General features: G+C 37.1%; 1 protein-coding gene across 9 annotated transcripts in view; it reads left to right on the top strand.

The window, feature by feature from the left end:
* Positions 1–26,356, top strand: part of INPP4B (inositol polyphosphate-4-phosphatase type II B) — a 613,177-nt gene that overhangs the window by 420,852 nt on the left and 165,969 nt on the right. For 8 of the 9 annotated variants that reach the window (XM_033135157.1, XM_033135154.1, XM_033135152.1 and 5 more), the window contains one exon: positions 3,287–3,366. In XM_033135157.1, coding sequence (XP_032991048.1) covers positions 3,287–3,366 — 80 coding nt within the window. Of the gene's footprint in view, positions 1–2,881; positions 2,956–3,286; positions 3,367–26,356 lie in introns of those variants that run through there. The other variant, XM_033135160.1, reaches the window with a different exon arrangement.

The raw sequence follows: 26,356 nt of genomic DNA, 5'->3' as shown, positions 1-26,356 counted from the left end.
AGGAGGGATTTAATTGCCCAGATTCCTTTTTTAAAATAGAATAACTCATTTAGGATTACACTTGAGACCTCTGAGCTCCACCTCTAGTGAGACTTTATATGTTTTGTTTGTCTTTCTTATTTTCCCCTGATCTTGGAGCTCTCAGTTTAAAATCTTTCAGATGAGAATTTTAGAAACAGCAACAAAGGAGAGATGGAAAATATTTTTCCTTGAGTTGTATTTGAAATAACAAAAACATTTTTTAAACAATTCTCTTAAATTCTATAATTATGATTACAGTTAGAGCAAAGATGAAATCGCTTAATATTACATTATTCTTTCACATTCTCTGGAACAGAGTTCTTCATTTTACATTCTTGTGTGCTCTTTTCCCTCCATGGGAATTCAGGTTTTAGAAATCGATAAGATTGTTTCCCTCTGATTCATTCTTTTACAGGAATCCAGTGAATATTCATGTAAATGAATGATATGTTTCCAACTTTAGGGGTGTGAAGCGTCCTACTTTTGTTTATATTGAGGTGAAGCAAATACATAAATACCTGCTAGATAGTAAATATATAGGTGATTTCATTGTTAGTGTCATAGTGTGAAACAATTATACATTGTCTTGAAATCTGGGCATTTTATTAATGCATTTTATACAACATGTAGTCCCCATGTCCAGTAATTTTTAGAATAAGTGCAATAATATTGATACCTAAATAATACCTCCTCTGGTTTGTCTGGCTTGATGCATTTTCCTAATGTAATGCTATCATGCCATTTCCCAAATTGATTTTTAACCTGCTGTATGATTTCTGTAAGCTCCCCTATTATCCTTTGAGATTAAGCACGTGGCTGACAGTTGTGATGGAAAAGATTGACTCATGGGCAGTGTTCTTGGCACATGGCAAGGACTCATGGTGTGGCCGTCGGGGCAGCATGCTCTGGGCGTGGCTTAAGGAGGGACAAGCCATGATGCTGCTTCCCCAGGAGCTCCGGGCTGGTGGACACGAGAAATATTCAATGGCTTATAGTCACAAATGCTACTTGCAGCTGTGACTTATGGTGTGTCTGTAGCCCATGTCTGCAAATAGCTACTCCACCTGTCTCTCCAGTCTGGGGCATTTGCTGCTGCTTTTCTTGCTGAATATGCCACAATAACATTCGTGACGTGTATATTAATTCTAAAACCATTCATGCCTTCCAAACCTCCAAAGGAAAAGAAAAACGATTGTGAAATTTTGAGGCCTCATGAAACTTCTGATCAGTTAAGAGTTTTCTTTGAATGAGGATAATGAGGGGTGTGAATGTACATTGAAAACCCTGATTATCAGTGGAAGAGGAAGTGAGAGAGACATCTCCGTAAAATACAAAATGCGACAATGAAATTCACTACAACAGTATACAATCTGCACGCTAAAAATTGTTTTGATTTACTGTATTTCAGTGAATTACAGCAGTTTATAAATATCTGGGGAAAGAGCATTTTTCCTATATCTAATACAATAACTTACTTGAAGCTTGTGCCTGCCATTTATTCACTCATTCATTCATCGTCAGGAAATATTTATCATATGCCTATGGCACGCTAGGCAGTGGGGATTTATCAGAAAACAAAATAAAGGTCATTGTGGAGCTTCAGATCTCAATTGTTTTTTTTTGGGGGGGGTACAAAATAAGTGTGTGTGTGTGTGTGTGTGTGTGTGTGTGTGTGTGTGTGTTGGTGATATGTGCCAACAGAGAAAAATCCAACATGACAAGGAATTATGAATAGCAGAGTGTATATGTGGGGAAAGGGTATTCTTTTATATAAATATGTTCTAGTAGATATCTCTGAGGTCACATCAATGCTTTTGTTCAGGTGAATCTCTCCTAGGCTCGCTCTCTGCCCCATGCTGAAAAGTCACCCTAAATTTCTGCAAGTTTTATTCACACAGCTCTTGGACTTTCTTTTCTGCCTTGATTTACTTTCATTTCATCACTCATTGACCTATCATCAGAGCTTGTTTCCAGAAATCCTCTATTTTCACCTAATGTTCTTCACCTAATAATTTAGTTTCCTATTCTTCTGGCTTTGATGAGTAGTGTCTAAATAGCTCTTTGAGTTTCAAGTTAATGAATTGGGTTTAACATTTCCAACATAGAGATATCTCCAACTTTAGAACTGAGTTGCATTTCAAAGGTTTGCCTTTAAGCCTTTGGGGACAGTTCTTCTAAGTTAGAACTTTGAAAAGAGAGAGGAATATTCTGACCAGAAGCCTTTCTTTCTGATTCTTAACAATTGCTCTGTGTAGATGCAGCCTTTTATGTGTAGGATAAGTACAAACTTTCCTCTGAAAAGACCCAATTGGCCTTCAGTCTCTCATTCTCGTACAGCCTGGCAACACACCTATGAAGAAAGAATGTTCTGGAAAACGTAGTGCTGACTTCTTGTAGCTTATTACAGTGTGTTAGGCAGCAATGGTATCGGTAATAATATGGGTTTGGTATTTCCATGTTTACTTCTTGATCTTGGGGAAATCCTATTTATGGTATTCCCATAATATTGTGACTTTAAAATCAGAAGTAGCCAGGAATATTAAAAAGAGATGAAAGTTTCTTATCCTAGAAAAGAAAAACCAATTTAAAGTTTGATTCTTTATATTATGAGTCAAAAGGTATAGATAGCAAATATTCATAGATAGGCAATACCCAGTATGATAGGTTAAAAACACAATTTTAGAAAATGTAACTGAATAAGTACCATCCTTTCTTGTGTGTCAAAATGAAATTGTCCCATGCTAGTATAGAAATAACAAAGGAAACAAATGCTTTTAAACAGTGCTGTGATGGGGGAGAAATACAGCATTTCTATTTATAACTTGCACAGAGCCCCACATAAAAATAGCTCAAACCAGCAGATTTGCTCATATCTGGAACACAAAGTTGTTGCTGCCAGTGACTTGAGAAATTCTAATAACGACAACGGCATTGGTAAATATTGAAAGTGTGTCATCTTTCTTGTACCCCAGCTTTCCTATGAGGAGAAAATAGTTAGTGGGAAAGTACTGCCTTCGGTATTATACATTTTGATCTTTTCCAGGCCATTTGTCTGTTTTTTAATGAAAAGGATGCATTTGCACCCCCGACTTCACTACCATGAGGTAGATACATTAGTGAGGATTCTATCTGTCAGTGCAATATTTGTCAGGCTGATAGATTTAACATTTCATACTTCTAAAGGCTAATTTTGTGTGATTGGTGTGACAGCCAAAATATTAGGAACCTCGAAGTTAATGAAAACCATTTCTTCTCTCGTTTGCAGCGAAGCTTCCTGGGCTATGCCAGTTTTAAAGTGGGGGAACTACTGAAGTCAAAGGAGCAACCGCTAGCTCTGAGCCTGAGGTGGGTCTGTCTGCAGCAATGCTGTTAAAGTTAATTGCCCGAGGTATTTACTAAAGGCTGGTTGGGTGTGAAAGTCACAATTCTTGTAGATGTTTAGATGTCAACTCTCAAATGCCTTACATTCTCCATTGCAACAAGTTACTCGTATACTCACATAGCAATGATTCAAGTTCACATTTAAGTTCATGTTTCAGATTGTCAAAGTTTACCAGCCCTTGTAGGAACAAAAATAGGACATTTTCATTGAGGCGATGACATTCTTTGAAAGTAAGAAAGTAAATAGAAATGATGAGTGTATGATTAAATAATGTTTGTTGCTTAACAGAATGGTACTTTTTAAATCAAGTGCATTTCTAGGATTGAAATATGTTGTTTGGAGGCAACATTGCTGGTCTGTGATACTAGAGGATAAGTTGATTATTCTCTTTTTTAAAGCTTATTTTGTTGCTATACAATTAAATATAAAATGTAAGTTAAAATAGACTTCATATTGAAACAAACAATAGATAAGCTCTAATTTTGAGTATGTATACAATTTGTTTTGATATGGAAGATGAGACAACAATCTTTAGGAAGTTGTATAGTGTTTTAATACTAATAAGAGTATTACACAGAATAAATATTTCTTTTTTAACTTGATTATAAATTTGAAACAATAGTATGTTGTTTTCTAACTGTATAATAAATTTTATAGTTATGTAAACATGGAAAAATACTACCTGGAAATATTTGTATAGTATTAATGAATATAAAAATGGTATAGAACCTTATTTGCAATCCTAAGATGTTCTTCTTTTGATGAAACAGAAAGGTGACTCTCAGAGAAGAGACAATATCTTAAGCTTGGTTGCCATCTGACCCAGCCCCCAAGGATCTACTTGTAACCAACAATTTATTTTACTAAAGATCCTGTGCCTTATGCTGTAATCTGTAGTGTTGCCTGTCATCCTTTCTGATTTGTCTGATCCTTACAATTTTACCTTTCAACTTGAGATAGTACAAAATAATTTTAAGTAATCTATATTCATGTAGCAAAGTAAGTGTGGGTAGGTTCTAATGAGGCCACAGTCTTCTCTCTCGCTTCCTTTGGGCTACGTCTCTTAACCATCTCTTATTTTGTTGTTGTAGTTTCCTTGGGAATACATTTAAATATCTTCATAGTTCTGTAATGTTATTCCCCACAAAATTTCGTTGCAGCTGTTTTCAGTTTTAAGTGTGTAAGGGTGAGCTAAAAAGTCTAGCTTTCAATGTCACTGAGATCCTAGAAAATACCGATTACGAACCTAGCATGGTGGATAGATCTGAGCCAAGTGAGGCTGGATTCATATGAGATGACAAACATCGAGCTAACTTAGAACTACTAGCCGGCCGTGTGTTTTCTAGATGAGATGCATAGCACTTTATTTCTCCTTGTGCTCACTCACAAGCCGCAGTATTGTTTTTATCATAACTGTCATGAACAGCAGCACACTACACAACATTTAGACACTGCCTTTGAAACAGAAATCAGGGGCCCAGAAATTCTTAGTGAAATAAAAATTAGTGAACTCATACAATGTCTTAGAGGGAGAATAGGAAGATAAGGGTCAAACTTAGAGGACGGCTGTTGGAAGAAAATAGGCAGATAATAAAGGATATCAAGACAAATTTCCACTTTTGATTTTAATACCCCTGATTCCTACTCATTTGATTTTGATTGTGTTTAAGAAAAACAAATTTAACAACAAAGAATTGCATTTGCTACAAAAAATAATTTTAAAAACCGTTTTTGAAATGGCTAGGTTATTATTTTTTTCCCTTTTGTGGTTTGCCAAATTTGTGGATTTCTCTCCCTATGAAGCAGACACTAAGAGAGACTTATCATAGCCTTTGATTTCTGGTGCTTCTTGTTTTTTACTTCTGATATAATTTATCTTCCTCTACTGACTTCGTAGTCTGAGGTACTGAGTCGGAAGAACATTAGGTCAGGAATAAGAAGCGTTTCTTTGGTTATTTGTCTTGTTTAGTTTTGTTTTAAATATTCCTTTGCACTGATAATATCTGATTTTTATTCCTTTTACAATCCAGTCATTTTTAAAGCAGTAGAATTCTCTGAGTGTTATGTTTTGTAATATACAGATGTATGAGAGAGGCCATTAAAGAAAGAAACATTAGACTTCTGTGTAAATTTTTTCCTACTTTATGTAATTTATATGTGTACATATTCATGCATATACACATATATCATAGATTGTGTTACTGGATATGTGTGTGTTTGTTCATCTATATGATTTTAAGACTATTTTGCTTTCTCACAAAACATGAATACTTATTTTCTATTGTCAAATATTTGTGTTTGGAGAAGGAAAGATTCAAATTATGAGGTCTTTAACTTTTTATTTTTTTGGTGTTTTATCAGTTTAACCTCCTTAAACACACACACACACACACACACACACACACACACACACACTTCAATTTTTTGTTTCTAAAACTAAAAGAATAGCATAAAAACCCACATAGTTTTAAACTTAATCTCCCAGAGGCATGGTCTTATGTAACTTGAGAGCTGGAAGTGTAATGATAAGGAAAGGCTCCTTAAGCTGTGTCATAGTTTTCTCCACAAGAGTGTTCAGAGTGATAAAGAGATGAAATTGTCACTAGCATCTCCCATGTTGGGGGCCCAGGCATGTTCTGTAGGCCACAGGGCAATGGATCAGAATAAGTTTGTTCCTAGAAACCTGTGAAGAAGTCTGAACCCCTACAGTAGCCTGAAACCAACCTTGGCCATAGACTGATGATAGAGCTCTAAATAATAGTATTTTTCTATTCAAATGAAATTAAACTTGCCTACAGTTTTAATTTCCTACCACTAGTCTTTTCCTGCACACACAAAAAAAGGTTATGCAAGTCTTCTTACTTTAAACAGCAGACATATTCTTTAAATTGTATGTATGATTAAACACCTCGGTGACAACACCTTTTCTTATCAATAGCTACTTGAACTTCAGAGATGACTTAAAAAATCACATCCACGCATCTTAATAGTCATGTATATTTTGAGTACATTTCATTCTCTTTTAAAAGCCTTTCAGTTAGCTTTTTTAGGTACCAGGAAGTAGGATTGCAGCGGAAAATTCTGATGGTTTCACAACACTAATTCTTATGTTATGTCTAAAACATTTTCTATTCTAAATAAGGGCAGTAGATGTTGACTGGTGGCCAACAGCCCCTCTTTGAGAGAGAATAGAATATTCATGATTAACTATAAAACGGAATAGTATTATACTTTATGGAACGCACCAATGGAAAAGTTAGGGAATGTGCATGGCATATAATAAGCTAACTTAATTGATGCTTTTGCATAGGAATAATTAAAAATACACATCATAAACCCTGAAAGCAATGCATAAGAACACTGTGTTTTTTACTTTGGGAGTGAACAAGCAGGAAAATACTCAAGTCCATAGCAAATGCATGCTCATGATGGATCCAGACACACATATAAGGGGAGACCCTCTCATCCTGGAGTGTTTCCTTCCCTGTGCTTTTGGTGTGATTCAAGTGAAGATGACAGGAAGCTCTCTAGCATACTTCCTCTGACACAGACTCACACCTCAGACATATAGGAAGAGGTAACTAACACTATTTGAGCTTTATGATGGGTAAGCATTTCAACTGTCCTGTCATATTGATCTTCTAATAACCTTGCCTGGAAGCGGATGCTATTCTTATTTTACAAATATGTAAATTGAGGAAGAGCAGTTGGACTTCCTAAGGTCACACAGCTGGGACAAGATGGAAAAATGGAGACTGGGAGAGAAGGGGGTCTTGATATCCAGGATTTCCTAGAGAATATATATTTTGTTTAGACTCTTAGAATTAAATAATTTGAGAGACCAGAAAAGACCTTGGCTCTTTAGCTTCGGCCTGGACCCCTGTAGTGGCAGGGACTCAAACTCAGGGGGACATTCATTTTTCCATTTTCAAGCAGGTCACTCTTAGGAAAGTATTCCCTGTTTTATCCCAAGTTTTATCATCTTGCCTTGGTCCCAGGGGTCCCTCGTGGAGTTGCATAGAATATGTCTCATTCCGTTTCTCTGTGGTCACATTTGAAAGCAGCTACTTTGTCCAACTATAAGTCTTCTATCCCCTTCCCCTTCCCACAGGAAGGAATGTAAGGTAATAGAAAGAACACCAGACTTTTCATACCAGACTTGGGTTCAAGTCCTAGCTCTGTCATGAACTATGTCACTCCATTAACATCTGTTAATGGAAGTAGTACTAACCTCCCTCCCAGGGTGATTCTGGGCAATTAATAAATGTAGTGACATTCCATGCACTCCTTTGCATTAGAGAAAAATGTTCTAATAAATATTGTTTTCCTTCTCCTTAGTTTTCTTGCTTAGTTTATTGAGGTTCTATCTTAAAATGTGACATCCACATTTCTCCAAATTGGTTAATGGCAGAGAAGTTGATTTAACCTTTGATCTGGACATACCATTTCTATTTTCTGAGGAATGGATACTCACCTGAAACCTACACTTTGGCTTTAATCATTCTAACATCAGATTTTACTTTGTACCGTGTGCAGGTACCAACAAGAGCACATGGAGAGCAGTTTGGTTGAAACAGGCAGCATCCCAGTAGAGTTGGGGGGGGGAAAAATTGTTTTGACTTAAAAACTTTAGCAATATAGCATTGAAATCAGGACAGAAATTCATAAATGCAACACAAAGTGTCAGTTGCTTTTAGAGTTTACTGACGCATTTTACTGCTGAATATATCAACAACTGTCTACAGAAGTAAATTCAAGTAACGTCTCTCAGGGTTGGACGGTGAGAATGAAGGGAGACATCAAGCACAGAAGTAGGGGCATTTGCTGCTGAAACAGATTTTATGTCCTTTTCTGTAACTGTGTTCATGTCCTTTAGGGACACAATTGCCTAAAATTGTCAAAAGGCTCTAACATGAGCCATTTTGTCACAACTGTTCAAGTTACATCAATTTATTATAAAATCAGAGAATGTAAAGTATATAGACATTATCGGACTAAGACAGTAGAAAAATAGACACTGCAGGTTATTTAGAGACATAGCTGAGCCCAAATCCTGGCTCTCCTGTTGCTTAGTAGGATGGCTGATGGCTCTGAGACCATTTTCTTACCTGTGAAATGTGGACACCAGCGGTGCCCACCTCACTGGGCTGTTCTGGTGCCCACATGAGTTATTGATGTGAAATGTTTAAAACAGTGTCCAACACGTAGTAAGTGCTCAGTAAGCGCTAGCTGTACTTTTGTCTTCTTTTATTGACTTCTTTTTAGCCTTAAGGGTGTGTGTGTGTGTGTGTGTGTGTGTGTGTGTGTGTGTGTGTGTTTTCAGGTGAGGACTATACACATAGTACACAACCTATCTGAAATGGTATCTGATGCAAAACAGGGGCTTATCATATTCATTATCTGTTATCAAAATTATTATCATCAGTATTATTTTCCATTTCATTCAACTAGACTGTCATTTATAATATAAATGGCTCTGCAGTTATATAGTCTGCATTTTTCTTTATGTTCCTGATCCATTTTTATGAGGCTGTAGGTATGACCATGGAAACCAATTAACACTGTCTTAGCTTGCATTATTCAAAAGATGTAGCCTTTGTCAGATTGCAAAGTAGAATTTTCAGTCACTGAAGGGACAGCTCTACCTAGAGTCCACTTCAATAGCTCCTCCCTTTGTATAGAAAAGCCTGAAATCTTTCCTCTTTTAAAATGCAAATCATGCAGAGTTAATAGCTGTACACAAAGGCCTACCTACCTAAGAAGCTTGAGAGCTCATTTAGCTTTGAAGATAATTTTCAGGAGTGATTAGGCCTGCAAGGAATTATATTTGACCTGAAAATTTTGTATTGGATTTGGTCATATTTACCAAAATCACTTTCATCATTATCACCCTGTGTTTCTGCTACTCTGGACACATTTATGTCAGCTTTTTCTAAAACAATATTTTTTGAAACACTGGTATCCCTTCAGTTATTATGTATATGTTCTCTGAATGAAGAAATTTATGACCAAATAAGTTTGAAAATGCTCTGTAAAAGAAGTGAAGTGGGTTTCCTTACTGTAAGACTTCTCAGAACCTTCATTAGCCTTCAAGGGACTCTCAGAGGACAGTTGTCGCCTACAGCTTTTCCCAAATTAATTTGAACACAAGAAGCTTTCTTCATGGAACACCTATTCACAGCTTAGCAGGCACTGTGTCCCAAGAATCACAGCTGCATAGTTTCAGAAAGCACTGATTTAAAACAAGAACAACTTGTTTTCCAGGGAAATACTTGAGCGACTGTGTGTATCTATCCACTTTTTCCCCCCCGTCAGCATATTTTTTAACATGCCCATCTGTAGGCAGGCATGTGGTCTTCATCCAAATGAACACTGGCTCCTACAAACACACCTTCCTCACCCCCACGTCATGCCCACTCCACCTGCGTCTCCCAGGCCCATCACAGGTCCACAGGCAGGTAGCGATTTACACTCAGGCCAGGTCCTGTACAGACACCAATTTGTGAAATTGCTACAAAATGCATGGGAAAGGAGTGATAAAATACATGCTGTATTTTTGACCTTCATTGACAGACCTTTTTCAAGCTTGCAGAAGTGGACACGCACTAATTTTCACAATGAGCTAGTATCATAACTACCCCCAACTTAAATTAGGTCAACCCTCTGAAGACTCTGCCTTTTGGTGCGTTTCCTTTTTTGGTTAAACTAAGAACCATCGTTTTCAACTCATCTTTTCCAAAATTCTTACCTGATTATGCTCTTTTCCTATTTCATACTTTATATTCCTCTCAATGAACATGGACAAACTCCAGCACCTTGGCTGACACACACAAGACAGCAAGTCTGCTTTGCAGCCTCATCTATAGCCACACACATTACTCTGGACACGAATCACCACTTCTTCCTCCATTTGTAGCGACTTCTGTGCGCTGTACACTTTCTAAAAGTGGAGTCAGAGCCCTGGGTTTCTCTAGAAACCCTCTCTCCAGGGTATTTGAGCTCACTTTCAACTTCGGCCAGCAGGACAGCACCACAGTGTCTGTATATGTAGATGATGCAACTTAGATTCTTCCCCAAACTGTCTTCCAAAGATTTGTCCTCCATGTGTAGTATCCCTTCCCCGAAGAATAAGTATATCCAGAAGACCCTGGTATTCTCCCAGTTTACTTTCACCCAAAACGGAGAGGCAGCCATCTCCAGGTGTATCAGTGAAAAGGTCTGGTCGCCATACCCCACCACAGCTTACCATTAGCTCCTCAATCTCCTAAGACAAAAGGACCACGTTTCTATCATCAGGCTTTCCAGTGGGGGCCCAAAGAAGCAGGGCAGAGCCCATCATTCCTGCACCAGCTAACAGAGGCTAATCATCCCTAGAAGGTCACCATTTTTCAACTGTGTTTCCAGTGAGGTTTGACTTTGCTTTTCCATTTACACATTGTCACTTCTACTTAATAAATGAGTGAGTTGTGTTGGAGGTATCATGCCTGAGAAAAAATAGAGAGTTACCTTCTACTTGACGATGTGTTTCCTCTGATAGCAGGCTCTAGCCTAGGATTTTCTACCCTAACCCGTTAAGTGAAATTCACTGATGTCTCTTGTTCTGTGGCATAGCATGACTATGTTATAGTAACAGTGTGGTTGAAAGAGATTGTTTGCAATAAGACTTCAGTAAGATAAAGAATTAAGTCAGGAAAAAGATGAAGAATACTATTTTATGTAGGAAAGATACAGAAACAAAATACACAAAAAGTCATGTTATAAACTATTTTATGAAGGCAGAAGGGAAAGATGGGATCAAAGATAAGATGAGAAGAGATAAGAAAGACGAGAATAGGCAAGTTTATTTTGCCTTATTTAATTTCATTTTGCACTAATATAAGCGAAGTGTTTATCCCTAGGCTGTGCTGCAATGGAGGGTGGTGGCTTCTAGCAATGGGCCCCGCCTGTATTCTGGGTGATCCATTGGGTCTGTTGATCAATGTACTGAAGCTTATTAGAATTCAATAGAAACTATTAGGTAATTAAGGATTCTTCTTTATAACACTGTGTGGCACGGATGAGTTTGTTATATTATGGGACAATTTTGCCGTCTTACGTAGAATGTTTTTAAAATGCACTGAAATAATTGAAGGCAGGCTTAATTGGACCTGACCTAAGTGCTGCTGGGGCCAAAGTACATTATTACGATATCAAGTGAAATCACCAAATACGCTTGTAAATACATGCTGAATGTTACTGCCTTCTGATGTCTGTATATGTAAACTGGAAAGTAAACAAATGCATTCTTTTAAAACTTAATATAAAAATTGATTGATAAAATCAAACTGAAGGTGCCATAATAAATGGTCTAATCCTCATCCATCCATTGAAAACTTGAGCAGATAAACTTAATTTATTTTTATCTTCTCCAACATTGATGCATTCTCTCTAATTCAAAGCAGGATTAAAAGTTTCAATCCTCAACTTTGAAATGGTATGTACTGGGGATTATTTTTCTCTTATCTAGAATCAAATTGAAGGTTTTCCAAGGATTTACACAGTAACTAGAACAGACATTTTCTAAAGATTCTTGGATTTGCTTGTTTGTTGGGCAAACTGCCAACTAACTCTAAATTTCTCAGCTATTGACTCTTATTTCTAGTGCTAACAGAAATGAATTCTTTCTGTGACCAAGTGACAGAGCCTTTAAAGCACTTTAAGGATAAGCCTGTGAATGTAACATCGGAGGAAACTGGTTTCATTACTGTCACCAGGAGTTAATTACTTAAATTTCCCCATCTGTCTACTAATGAAAACAATACCACTGAGATGAGCTTAAAGTATGGGTTCAAAAACCAGATTTTAAGTAAAGGTTCCCTTTATTCTTGAATGGTAACAAAAAGTTTACTACCTACTCTTTTTTTTTTTTTAATGCCACCTCTTCTTCCCTCAACCCCCCACTAGTCCTTGAAAGAAGTACTATTTGAGTGATGTTATCTTTCCTGCCAAGTTCATTTGAAAAGTATATTGAGATAATAAAAGACATACGAAGGCTCCAGCGAGGGGAAAATGGTGAAAATACATATAACTGGGTTCATAATATGTGTTGGGAAATCATATTTTTTTCCTCAGAGATTGTTTTTATAAATTCTTTGAATTCAAAAATGCTAGCCTTGGACATAAAATGAAGCAGCATAATTTTCTTTGAGTTTTAGAGCTAAGATGAATAAATAACAGGGATATATATAGATATTTCCTGGAGAGTGTTATTCCTTTTTTACACCCTACAGGTTCATTCCTCAATGAAATCTTTACAAGCGTTCTACCTAATGCCTTCCCTACAGAGAGACGCAGTCAGAGAGGCAGGGTAATGAATTTCCAAGTGATAATGAGAGTTTCCTTCTGGAACTAATTTTAAGAATAGATTCCTGGGCAACTCTGAAGCTAGAGGAGAGGCTCAGGATGGAGAACAAGTAAAATTTTACACCTGCACATGGTTATTCCCTCTGGGAAAGAGTTTCTCCTTCTATTTTGAATCATGCATATTAATAATCAGTGCATAAAGCTCATTCATGAAGTTTCAGTGCAGGCTGTAGGATGGCCGTGTAGATTACCTGCTACGTTAGCTGGGACTGGAAACCAAGTCACATCACTCCTAAGAACTGTGGTCCAAATTCTACATTAACTAGACATATGATTCCAGGAAGTGGATTGTTTTGTACTTCAATTTTGGTCAATAAGTTTATTATCCTTATCTGAAAAATCTTCATAGAATGGTGATGGTTTCATTCAGCTCCCAACAGCCTGCTCCAAAGCTCTGAGGAAACTTGCTTTCTGAGCTACCTGATCTTCTGAGCAAGAGACATTTGGGCTCCTGGATGGGAGCTGGTCACCAGAAAGACCAAGGCATGTTTAGAACCTTGGAACTTCCAGCTGTACACTCTATCTTCCGTGAAGGGGAGAGGGGCTGGAAATTCAGTGAATGATCGATTGATCATGTCTATGTGATGAACCCTCCGTAAAAATCTCAGAAGTGTGGGTTTCAGACAGCTTCTGGTTGGGGCACACATTCATGTAGTGGGAGGGCCACTATACCATCTCTACAGGACAGAAGCTCTTGCACTGAGGACCCTTCCAGAGCTCACCTTGTATATCTTTTCACCTAGGTGTCCATCTGTATCCCTTATGATACCCTTTGTAATGTAATAAACTGGTGAACATGAGTGCTTCCCTGAGTTCTGTAGCTGTTCTAGCAAATGATCAAATCCAAGAAGAGGGTCATGGGAATCTCTGATTTGTGGCAAAGTCAGACAGAAGTTGGATAGCCTTACTACTTATTGACCAGGCAGTCAATCAGTCCACCAATCATACAGTAAATTACCACTATTTCATCTTTTGGTTTTCAGAAGTAAGTTTTTTTTTTAAATTAGATGGACCTTGTGATTATTACTGTTCTTGGACAAATCCCAGCACTGCTGATGACTCGTGAGGTGGCCTTGAGCCTTTCACCTAACCTCTCTGGGCCTCAGTTTCTACACGATGAATTGGACGAATTAAGGTTACTTTCTGCTTAAGCATTCTCCAATTTTATTCAATCCTAATACTGAGGTCAGAGGAGTTAATCTTAGAATAAAAGAAAAGATAGCTGCATCCAAGTTTATTTTAAAGCTAGTAAAACTTTTATTTGGAACACAAACTTCAGCTTAGTTCTCAAAAATTTACAGAACGATAAAATTTACAAGAGTGACAGCAATCACTCTTGAACTGAATATTTTAATCCTGTGACTTTTAATTTTTACTGTTTCTACTTCCTGTGAGACCCTCAGCCTGCCGAATACCAAAATCCATTATTTTTCCTATATGGATTCTTTGTTAGAGATGTGATAAAGATCATTTAATTACTAATAGATATGCTCTCTTATAATCAGAAATTTTAAAACAGTGCTTCAAGGGGAGATACTTGGATAAAAAATATGGCTTTCTCATGCACTTTGTGTTGAAAAACTGGTGCAGGACATTTGACTTATTCCTGTTGATATTCAGATTCTATTTAGCATGAATAAAAGCAGTATACTATTTCCATGTAGCAGAGTGTCTTGAATTTCTCTTTAATTGCTTTTCTTCCTTTTAACAAAAATTTCTGTAGGAATCTTTATTGTTCTATCTAGACTGCTTTAGCTGTGAATCAGTCACATTTGACCTCTAAAATAATTACTGGGTGCTTTAGTAATGCAGTGTCACGACTGTGTAGCCAAACGAGTTAAAATCAGAAAATGGAAAATTTTAGGTTTCATAGTATTTTCAAATCTGTACTTCCTGTCTGCCCGTGCGTACATTGCTTAGCTGAACTGAGTTTCCTTATTGTGGCAATAACCAGTACTCATTCTTGGGTGATTGGTCACCACGCAGAAATACTTCATCTACATGGCTGCCCATCATTTTCCTTGTTTGTCCACTCCCTACTCTGGCCCTAGTGCCTTCTGCTCCCCAGACTCTCTCCTGATAGCCGAGGTCCCTCCTCAGACCCATCCCCTATCCTCAATCATTTCCCTTTATTTAACTGGAATCTGGCTGTCTCTCCTGCAGCCCTGCCAAGTGGCTGCCTGTTCTACCTGCTGTACAATCAGCAGCCTCTCAAAACTCCCTGGATTAGGCTCATAGCTTCAGACATTCCATTGTATTTCCGCATTATTGTGTTGACCAAAAGATGTCACCTTCTATCATTTTATGAGGATTTTAACTTGCAATTCATTGTGTTTCTCTTCAGCACTACTTTGTGATTCCATAGCCACATAGATGATCTTTGCACTTCATTGGCCTTTCAGGCTTTTCTCTAACTTACTTTGCAACCCACTCCCGTGGTCACTCCCTAGATTATGCCATTAATGCCACCTCTCCAGAGTCTTAATTTTAAGTATTCTATTTTCTTATTTCCATCTCCTATCTTTCCATGTTCCTTATTGTTGCTCCTTGATTATACCACGTCCTCAATCCTAAAATCATGTCTTTACCCTTCACAGCCCTCTGCCCCATATCTACTCTTTGCTTCTTATCCAGTTGAGGTTGCATGGTCCCTCACTGGGAAATCATAAAACAATCTCCTTGCATACATCCTCAACTCCCGTGTCCCTCTTTTTTACTATAATCCCTGAGCAAAGACGGGTGGATAGAAGGATGGATAAATAGATAAAATACAAATAAAAGCTACAACTACAAAAACTGTGGTTAAATCCATCGTTTTGTCCATCTGCTTCATATTTGTATCCTTGCAGCTGCGTGGGCTAGGATAACCTGATTTCCATGCTTATAGGTTTCATTAGGGTTCATGACCCCTAACTTCATGGGTACCCTCACTAACACTCTATTGTCAAACTAGATTTCCCTGGTCCATTTGCCCTCCCACTCTCCTGGACCATTATTTGGTTCCCAGAACTTCCAAAATATCTCCCCTCTTCCTCATTCTCAGCTGATTTATCTAGTTTCTGTTTCACTGAGAAGAGGAATTTGATCATTTCCCATGCCTTATTTACCACCCTACCAGCATCTTGTCTGCCTTCCTTCCTGTTATTATAGATGAATTCTGCTTCATGTGTAAAGTCAATCCCTCTCCTCATCTTTTGGATTCCATCTTTTCTCACCTGTCCAAGACATTACTCCAGCAATTATCCCCCTTTACTCCTGTGTCATAAAGTATTTCCTCATCACCAGATCATGTCTATTAGCACAAAAAGTGCCGCCAAATCTCCCAAATCTCCTTCTACCTTCTGCTCCTTTTCTCTGCTCTTCCTGATAGAAGAACCATTTTAGGAGCTGTCTCCACTTTACTTCTTATGATTGTCTTTTGAACCCGTTCTCATCAGGTTTCCTCCCTGTCATGTCGCCTGAATAGCTCTTGTCATGATCAGGAGTGAATGGCCTCCATGTTGTTAAATCCAATGGACAATTCTCGATGCTCCTCTTCCTTGGCTTCTCAGCACAGTGGATCCCTCCCTCCTTAAAACACATTCTTCACTGGGTAGCTGATGAAACAGACTAACACTATCTTTGTACAATGGAGAAGGAAATTTTCCTTCTGGCCTTGAAAAAGCACACTGCCATTTTGTGAACTGCCTATGGAGAGGGCCACATGGTGAGAACCTGAGGGTGGCTTCTAAGAGCTGAGTGACATCCCAGCTGATAACTAACAAAGAAGAGGGTGACCTCAGTCCTACAGCCATGAGGAAATACATTCTACCAACAATTTCAACGATCTAGGAAATAAGGGGATTCTTTCCTGGAGCCTATATATGAGAATACAGCTCGCCTATATCTCAATTTCACACTTGCGAGACCCTGAGTAGAGGAACCAGCCCAGACATTTGATCTATAGAAACTGTGAGAAAATAAATGGTATAATTTTAAGTCACTGAATTTATGGTCACTTGTTATGCAGCAATATAAAGCTAATGCATACATCTCTGACTTAGTCATCTAGTACTCTCTTTCCCACCTACCCAGCTTTAGCCACATTGGTATCTTTCTCTTGAATATAAGGACCATGTTTCCCTACAAGGCCTTTGGACAATCTGCTTCAGCTGTCAGAAAAGATCACCTCCCCCCAAAAAAGATGTATAGTTCACTTCCTTATCTTCTTTATGTTATTATTCAAATAGTCTCTTATCAGAGAGGTCTTTCAAAACCACTGGATATAAAGTAGCAACGCCAAAGCAGCACTCACCCACACTCTTACCCTGCTTAATTTTTCTGCATGGCATTTACCATGTTCTGATGTATCATTTATTTGTCTCTAGAATTCCAGCTCCATGAATGTACGCATTTTTGCGCTCTCTGTTGTATTCTTGTGTATGGAATAGTGCTTGACAACATAGTAGGTGCTTACTAAATGTTTATTATTGAATTAATGTATTAAATAAAGTTATTTTGATTTTATTTTTGTGTTTCTATGGAAGATTATGATTTGAAAACTCCTTTTTTGGTTAAAAATGTTGTCATATTAAAGGAAAATAAAGAAAAACATATTTTGAAAACCACAAGGTTTTCTAACTGAATAACAAATCCAAATGTAATTAGGCATAAAAATATAGGCACTGAGAATTGCTCAGTTTAATAGTGCATGCCTCATTGTGCAATTTAAAGCATAGTGACTTTCTTACTATACCGGTTTGAAATACATCATGCTCTAAAATTATGTTCATACACTGTATAACTTTGACCTTTTAATGCTAGCTTTTTAAACAAAACCTCTGCACTATTTCCTATTATTAAAAATCTGACATAAACTCAAAAACATAAAGCTCTGATAAAAATATACGTAATTCAAAATTTAAATATTAAATATTGACCCATCACTGGTATTTAATGCTAATTATTTAATAGTTGAATCTTTTAAATCTCCATGCCTGTTATTTAAACATCTAAGAGCATGTTGATTGGTTTCGTGACATTTGCAAACTATTCGCATAAAGAGTTTCTGCTGTAGTATCATGTCCCTATTTAGTAAGAAACAAAGTTTTGCTGAACTGTCTACTAAGATTGTTTGCACCTGGTCTTAAAAGGCTTTTTTTTTCTTTTTGCTTTTAAAAAAATGTCTGCATTGAGCCAGACAAATCTATGTATGAACTCTTATAATTTCTTTCTTTCTACTATTCACTTTCTCTCTGAAGGGGTTCTGCTTTGTGTGTATAATGCTCTTTTCCTCTTACTCTTTTTAATTCTCTTACTCAAAATAAAAATTCAAGCGAATAAATATAATAAAATAAATTAACCCAATAAAAAGCCTTAACAGCAAATTTCTCTTTGTATGTCTAAACGTGAGTGATCTAGGAGTAGGTGGTCAGTGGGTTTATCTCATGAACAGGTGTCATTGGCTTATGAAATTCATCACACCTGCTGCATGAGCACTTTCTTCTCTAATCTCTGATGAAATGCTCCCCATTGTTCAGGTGGAACATTTTTCTCTCATAAATGGCATTTCTATGTTGACAGGTGTTTTGAAAGCGTAGGGCATGGAATAAATTGACATTGTCTTTGCTATTGCAAATAAATGTTGCCAGAAATTAGAAGATTTGATTCACATGGAAGAAGATACCCTTTTAATAATTTGATTTCTGTATTCCCAGACTAAATGGCTGTTTTTGTTTGCTGTTAATTCATTATCAGGGAAAATGCCTGTGTCCTTTTTCATTTGCTCTGTTTTGTAAATTAACATAAGTAAAATGGAATTTTTTATTGTAGCACATGCTTATGAATTTTAATACATGTATAGATTCTTAAACCCACCACCATAATTAGGATACAGAACTGTCTCATCACTACAAAGAAATGCTCCTCTGCTACCCCTTTGATTCATGCCTCCTCCACCCATGCCAACCCCTGGCAACCAACATCTGTTCTCCATCACCATAGCTTTTTCTCTTTTGAGAAAGTCAGATGAAGTGAATCATACAGTATATATTCTTTTGAGACCGGCTTCGTTCACGCAGTCTAATGCCCTTGAAATTCACCCATGTTGTGGTGTATATCAACAGTTTTCTTACATTGCTGAGTAGTATTCCACGGCCTGGATGTACCACCATTTTTTAACCATTCACGTTATATGATGTTTCGATTGTTTCCAGTTTGCAGTGATTATGAATGTTGCTGCTAAAATACTCATTGTACATTTTTATGAGACCACACGTTTTCATTTCTCTACGGTAAATACCTAGGATGGGAATCTCTGGGTCATATGAGATGTGTGTTCTAAAAGAAACCACGGTTCGGTTTTCCCCACCAGCAGCGACCAAGTTTCAGTGACTCTATGTTGTCATCAGCCATTCTAAGGTATGTTGTGGCATCTCACAGTGCTTTCAATTTTCATTTCCCTAATGACCAGTGATGTTGAACAGTTTTCCATGGGCTATTTGCTATCTGTATATCCTCTTCTGAGACATGTCTGTTCAACTTTGTTTGTCCATTTATTAATCACAGTGTGATTAATAAATCATCTTCTTGCTTTTGAGTTTTAAAGACTCTTTTTATATGTTGGGTGCAAGTTCTTTGTCAGATACATGATTTGCAAACATTGTCTTCTAGTCAGTAGCTGGTTTTCATTCATGTGGAGGTATCTTTGACAGAGCAAATATCAATTTTGATGAAGTTCAACTTACCATTATTTGTTCAGTTCATGCTTTTGGTGTCATATTTAAGAACACTTTGACCAGGCGCAGTTCATGTAGACTTTCCACCTCTATCTTCTCTTTAAAGTTTTATACTTTGATGTTTTACATTCAGGTCTTTGAACCAACTTTTGTTTCAGTTGTGAAGTTTAAGCAAAGTTTCAGTCTTTTCCCTAATGGATGTTTAATTGTTTCAATACAATTTATTGAAAGAACTAATCTTTTTCCATTAAACTGACTGTAACTTTGTGAAAAGACAATCGGTCATATTGCCTCTCTCTTCTGTCTCAATCAATATATCTTTCATTTCACCAATACCACGTACTTTTGATTACTGTAGATTTATAGTAAGCCTTAAAATCAGTAGATACAATTCCTCTATTTTTGTTCTTCTCAAAATGGTTTTGGCTATTCTATTTCCTTTGCCATTCCTTCCAACTTTTTGAATCATCTTGTCAATATCTACAAAAATAATCTTGTTGGTATTTGGATTAATATTGCGTTAAGTCTATAGATCAATTTGGGAAGAATTGACACCTTTATAAAGTTGAGTCTTCTAATATAGGAAGGTCTCCATTTGTTTAGACCTTTATTGATTTCTTCCATCAGCATTTATAGTTTTCAGGATATAGATCTTGTAGTTTTTCTTAGATTTACACCTAATAAGTGTATTTGTTTGGGACCTAATAAATTATGTATAATTTCAGTTTCCAGTTATTCAATACTAGATATTTGTGTGTTGATCTTGTGTCCTATGAAACCTTGTAGTTTCAATATCACTTCTGTTTTCAAAACTTTTATAGTGTTGTTCAGACCTGTCCCTCACGTTTGTCACCCAGGTGCAGTCTGGGACCTGGGGAGTAGTCTAGTCTGTAGATTATTTCCCAAAGTCTCTGATATGCTGTTTAGATCCACACATTCACAGCTTGGGGTGAGCCAAGGAGTTCATGAACACCATTAAGAAGTCCGTTTCCTGAGCTCCTTCCTCTCCACACGCTCTCAGCACATTCAATTTCCTGTGGCTTCCCTTTTTGATCCTCCATCTGGAAAGCTGGGATTTTATTTTTCCCTCTGTTGTGCAGCTGCACCCTCTTCTGGGGTCAAGAGGCAGGAGAACAGAGAAAAAATAAGGACATTCAGTCCACATCCTTGGGAACACAGCTCAGAGAGGAAATTCCTCCTTCATAGTTTTAGGCTCGTGCAGGCCCTTGTTTCTACCCACCCTCCACCCCACCCTCCATCCCCCCGAGATTACTTGGGGCCTAGGGCATGTGAGACTGGAGAAAAAAAAATGGACTTCTTCATTCTTCTTAATGTTAGAAGACCTCTTTCCTCGTCTTTGAGCCAGAACTAAAGGACTTCTCCTGGAGCTGTCTGTCTATCCCGGTCCCAACTCTGGGCTTGGGGCTGTGCTCAGCAGATCAGGAGGGGAAATGGTAAACTCACTGCTCTTTCAGTGCTATTTAAGTAAAATTCTGATTTTCTTCCTCAATGTGCCCAGTGCTAATTACTTTGAGTCCTCAAACAGCAGCTGTGAGCGTTCTGTCAAGATTTTATAGCTGCCTTCAGCGGGCAGGGCAGGGTGAAGTGTGTTACCTGTTACCTGCAACATCTTACCTGCCGATGGACTCGTCATGGTGTCCTGTTCACCTTAATATGATTTTGGTCACCTCTGAATCCTGACAAAAACATTTACAAGATGCCAATCTCGTTTTCTCTCCTTGCCGAGTGGATATTTCTTACATTCACGGAGATGGTAATTTTACATTTAACTCTGAAACAAGAAGTTTCCAAATATAACTTACTATGTATGTATTTTTAATAGAGTCACCATGAATGGAAAGATTGGCTTTAGCTAATTTTATTGGGGGAATTACTCCTATTTGGATAGTACTGTATTTAGCACTTAAAAGAAATCTATCCACAAGCCAGTTAGTGGAAAATGGATAGTCAACATATATCTATGACGTGCCCTTGAAACTTTGTGGCCCAGACTATCGAACTGTAGTACTCATTACCACACACTAAAGCAGTTTTATATTTAAACTTAAGGTATTTTCTTTTTGGTCACATAAATCTTGTGAGATAAGTACAATAGTTAACAATCTTCACATTTTATAGCTGGGGAACTTTTATAGAGGCTGAGTTGTCTGCTCATGGTCACATAGCTGTTTACTATAAAGAGCTAACACCATAAACCAAGAACTTTATTAAAGTCCACTGCATTTTCCACTAAAGCATACTCCATTATTTAATGGTCTGTGATGATACGGATCAGTTTGAACCAAAGATACCGAGCTGTCCATAACTCACGACAAGTCCTGATAGAAAGCCTCAAAAGACAGGCTCTACTTCAGACTCTCTGAGTAGACATTCGGCAACATCTAAGGACTTTTAACATAGGAAAGCAAATAAAATAATGACAACAGGGCTTTACGAAGAAAACCTGATGTGGATGGAATGGAAGAGAAAGATACTGGAAAATGGGAAGTCGATTTTTCAAGTGCCACATAACAGGTGATGAAACTAATTGGGATGTTGTCATGGAGAAGAACACATGTTAAATTAAAAATGACAAAGGAAGAATCAGTAGGATGTGGAGACTTACTGGAAGGTAGGGGCAAGGCAAAAGTAGAGCTGGAATATGCTCTTCTGTGGTTTTGACCTTTGGAAAATGGCATGATGTTGATGTGAGTGAGCTGGTTTGCGGAAAGCAAAACTTAGGATTCAAGCTGATAGAATGTGAATTGCTGATTTCAGGACAAAAGGAAATGGGATTTCTACATCAGGAAATCAGGACAGAGCAGGGCATATAGAACTGTGACAGATTCTCAGAGAAGAGGTAGTTGAATCCCATAATAATGGATAGAATTTCTGAAGGCCAGCGTATAATAAGAAAAGAGGAGAAAATCAAGGCCTGAGCCTTAGACTGTGTAAGTTCTAACATTAAAAACTACTGAAAAGTTTTATTCAAGTTCTAGCTTGAAAGTATTACACGGCTTCTTACATTTATGTTTAGTCATACATGCTTAAATAGAACTCTCACTCTTATGAGCCCTGTGTAACTCTAGCATTGCCAGGTAAATGTATTCACCAGAAAGACCATCCGGGCGCACTCACTCACTGACTCTGTGTTTACTTATGGCCTTGGTTTTCCTGTCCAGGTGAGGTTTTTGTTTCCCTGTAAACCTGTCTAGACAGTTTAAATGCGAGGCATATCTCACAGCTGAAGATTCCTGATGGCAACAGACATGCTTTATATTCACAGAGACCGACAGTGCTAATGATGGATTTCCCTGGATGTTTACAGTCATTTGTTGGTTTGTATGTCTGTGGCATTTCCAAAGTAGAGGAGTTATTTACATGTTTAACATTTCTAGTGGTGATTTTATTGTTTTTTTTTCCCTTTTCTTTGACTAAGAATGGTACAGTAGGTGGTGATGAAGTTTAGAGGAAGAGTGTCATTAAATTGTCCTTTGTTGGAAGACTGCCTTATGACCCCTTTCCTTCAGTCTTCTAGAAATGTTTGTATGTTTCAACATGTAAGATTGAATATTTCATTAGGAAGCAGCAGGGGACTTATTTTAAAGGCAGATTTTAAACAATTTTAATCACAAATGTGTGATACATGCTGAAAACCTAAATGAGAAGGGAGCATCGATTTGTGTTGCTGAAATTTTATTCTTCTTTGTCTTCTATCTTGTTGGCATGGTTAAATATTTAAGTGTATCTGCTGAAGGAAATAGGAACTTGATGTTGGCATTGAAATACTAAAGCGGCTATGAACTATCCATCTTTTACTTCTCTTACGGCTGTCTGCATTAACTGGTGGTAATGACCTGGCAATAGACTGTTTGAAATGGCTTTGTTGTTTTATTCTTCATATAGAGATAGTTTTTTATTACTACAACCTGTTCTTATTGCCATATAAATTTTTAGAAAAGTGTTTCTTGGTTCAGTCAAATTTGTATCCTTATAAAAATACCAAGGTACGTTGCCATAATGCCAGTAAAATATATATGTATACATTGGATATACTAAGAAAAACTAGCTCTTTTATTGGACTATACGTTTTAAGTTTCTTCCCACGTCGAGCATGCACTTTGTTTGTTTGGTTTAGTTTTGGGGAAGGTTACACAGGAAGGTGGGGAGTGAGGACAAGAGGCTAGAATGTGTCTGAGATTTTTCCCAAGGATGTAGCTGCCTCTGATGGCCTATGGTACCTCTGATGGAATTCCAGCCTATGATACCATCATCTGATGGAATCATAGGGGTGAGTAGAGGATACTGTTGCTGTAGGAGCTGTGAAAGACTGACCCTTTGTTTTGCAGTAAACGAGACTGAAATCCAGAGAACTGAAGTCCTTGGTCACACAGCTAACGAGCAGCTGACCTGGAAGTGATATTTGGATTTCTTGATTCCAGAACTCTCTTCAAAATATCTTATACAGATGTAATGAATTTTCATTACATAAAATTCAGTAGAATTTGGGTGATGAATAATGGCTAAGCTATTATTACTAGCCTCCCTAACCTGTTGGGTTGAAAGCACTGTTAAGCATTTAAGAATGATTTTTTTTTTTTTCCCTAAATTGCTATGAAGTGATCTTTGAAACAGCCTTTGGGGCCATGGAATAAATATTTCAATCATGACTATCCTGATTGGAGAGAAGTGTCAATTATCCATTCTCTGTGTGTGGTAAATTGATACAAAATAAATGAGAAACTGCTCTACAGTTTAAGTACCAGTTCATTGACAGGGTGAAGCACGCTTCTGGGTGTCTTGGGTTCAAGTCTTTAGTTTATAACCTGGATTCCCCATTCTGTCTCCCACAAATCTAAGATGAAGAGGCATGCTTTAGGGGGTTCAGAGTGTCCTTTCCAAAATGGTTTATGGGGGAAAAAAGTGATCCTAGAATCCCTCTAGTGTCACTAGATTAACCAAATTCTGCTTTGATTCTGCTCCGGGACTAACTGGAAGCTTATAGGAGATAAAAAGAAGTAGAAATCCAAATGGCATAAAAATTATTGAAAAAGTAGCCAGATACTTCTTTTTTTTAAATTTATTGGGGTGACAATTGTTAGTAAAATTACATAGATTTCAGGTGTACAAATCTGTATTACGTCATCTATAAATCCCATTGTGTGTTCACCACCCAGAGTCAGTTCTCCTTCCATCACCATATATTTGGCCAGATACTTTTTAAAAAGGGGATAGATAGAACTATGGTTCAGAAGCTTACCCCTACAGTGCATTGGTCAGTCATCTACTTTGGCACTTTTGAAATGATCGCTGTCAATGTAATTATTTCTACACTTGTGTTCTTTGCATTATTTGGAATGTAAGCTTTGTAACATCATCTGTGATTACTAAGGATTTGTATGTCTAATGAGCACTTAATCATTGTTGAAATACGTATGCCATGAGGTCCTATAATCCTGTTCTATAATCTTTGATGCCTATTTTAGTGAAATATTTCTGGAGAGACTCAAATTAAATATAATATAGTGCATTAAGGACAACAGCAATTCTGTTGCTGCTGCTGCTATTGCTACTGCTACTAGGATGAAGAAGAGGGAGAGCAGGAAGAAGCACTTATCTTCTAGAAGGCATTGTGCCAAGCACTTTGCATAAATCATGGCACTTAATGTAATCCTTACAACAAAGTTATTGTCATCTCCATTTTACGAAGGAAGTTTCACGTGACTAAGTTCCTTGCCCAAGGTCATGCACCTGGCAGATAGCTCAAACTCCTGTGTTCATACTTCTAACCATTATGGCATATATTAGTTTATCACTCAGTCCTGGGAGAGGCTGTGGAATGCCTATCTTCTGTTTCAGATCACTTGCTTTATTTGGTGTAGTTCAAGGAAAAAATTAAGACTGTTGTAGGTAGGCTTTGCATTAAGCTAGCTCAGTTTGCTTAAGCACAATTTTTTACACAATTCTTATAAGAAGAAACAGGTATCTTCAATTGTTATCAATGATGGGGGAAAAGAAGTCTACAAATCTCTTAGAAAAAATTATGAGTAGTGCCAAGGAGGGTTCTTATTGGGAAAGTCTTTATTTAACTATCAGGTACTGAAGAATTGTACAGAGGTATGTCACATCATAACTTATGACAAGTTATTATGTCATTTTCAACTGGTAAATGGTACGATGAATTATCTGAAACCATCCCAGAATTGGAGCTAATACAGTTTTTCACAAAATCACAGATCATACTGTCATCCATATACATATCTTCTTTGTGATGAATGATTAAGTTTTCTATATTAATTTCAGATAATTGAGTCACTAGTATGATTTATACTGATTTAAAAATTGCCAAGAAGCATTTTGTTTTATATTTTAGTAAGAAATCTTAATATGCTATTTAATAAGTAAATCACTTTTTATGTATATAATCTTATTACATTATGACATTAGCTATGTATATCAATTTTCTGTTTCAGTTTTCTTAAAAGCATAATTCATGATCTGGTAATATAATTGTTACTTAACTTATTCATTATTTTAACTAGCATTTTGATAAACGACTCATATTAATTTTCCCATTCTTTTTTCTGACACCTCTAATAAAAAACAGTGACATTTAGAAGGCATTCGTTGAAAGGAAGACAGTTTTGGTATTCAGTTAAAATTAAAAACAAATTTCAGAAAAGAACATAGCTAAATAAAGAAAACTAAGTGTCATGTGACTATTATTAGTCAATTAGATTTAGACAGAAGTTACAGCAACACATCATAACTATGGGTGACTTTGCTACCTATTTTCAAAAGAAGGCTCAGGGAAAAATATTATGTGTGACAGTGT

Source organism: Rhinolophus ferrumequinum, chromosome 18, assembly GCF_004115265.2.
Source record: "Rhinolophus ferrumequinum isolate MPI-CBG mRhiFer1 chromosome 18, mRhiFer1_v1.p, whole genome shotgun sequence".
NCBI classification, from domain to species: Eukaryota; Metazoa; Chordata; class Mammalia; order Chiroptera; family Rhinolophidae; genus Rhinolophus; species Rhinolophus ferrumequinum.
This window is presented reverse-complemented; position numbering and strand designations above follow the sequence as displayed.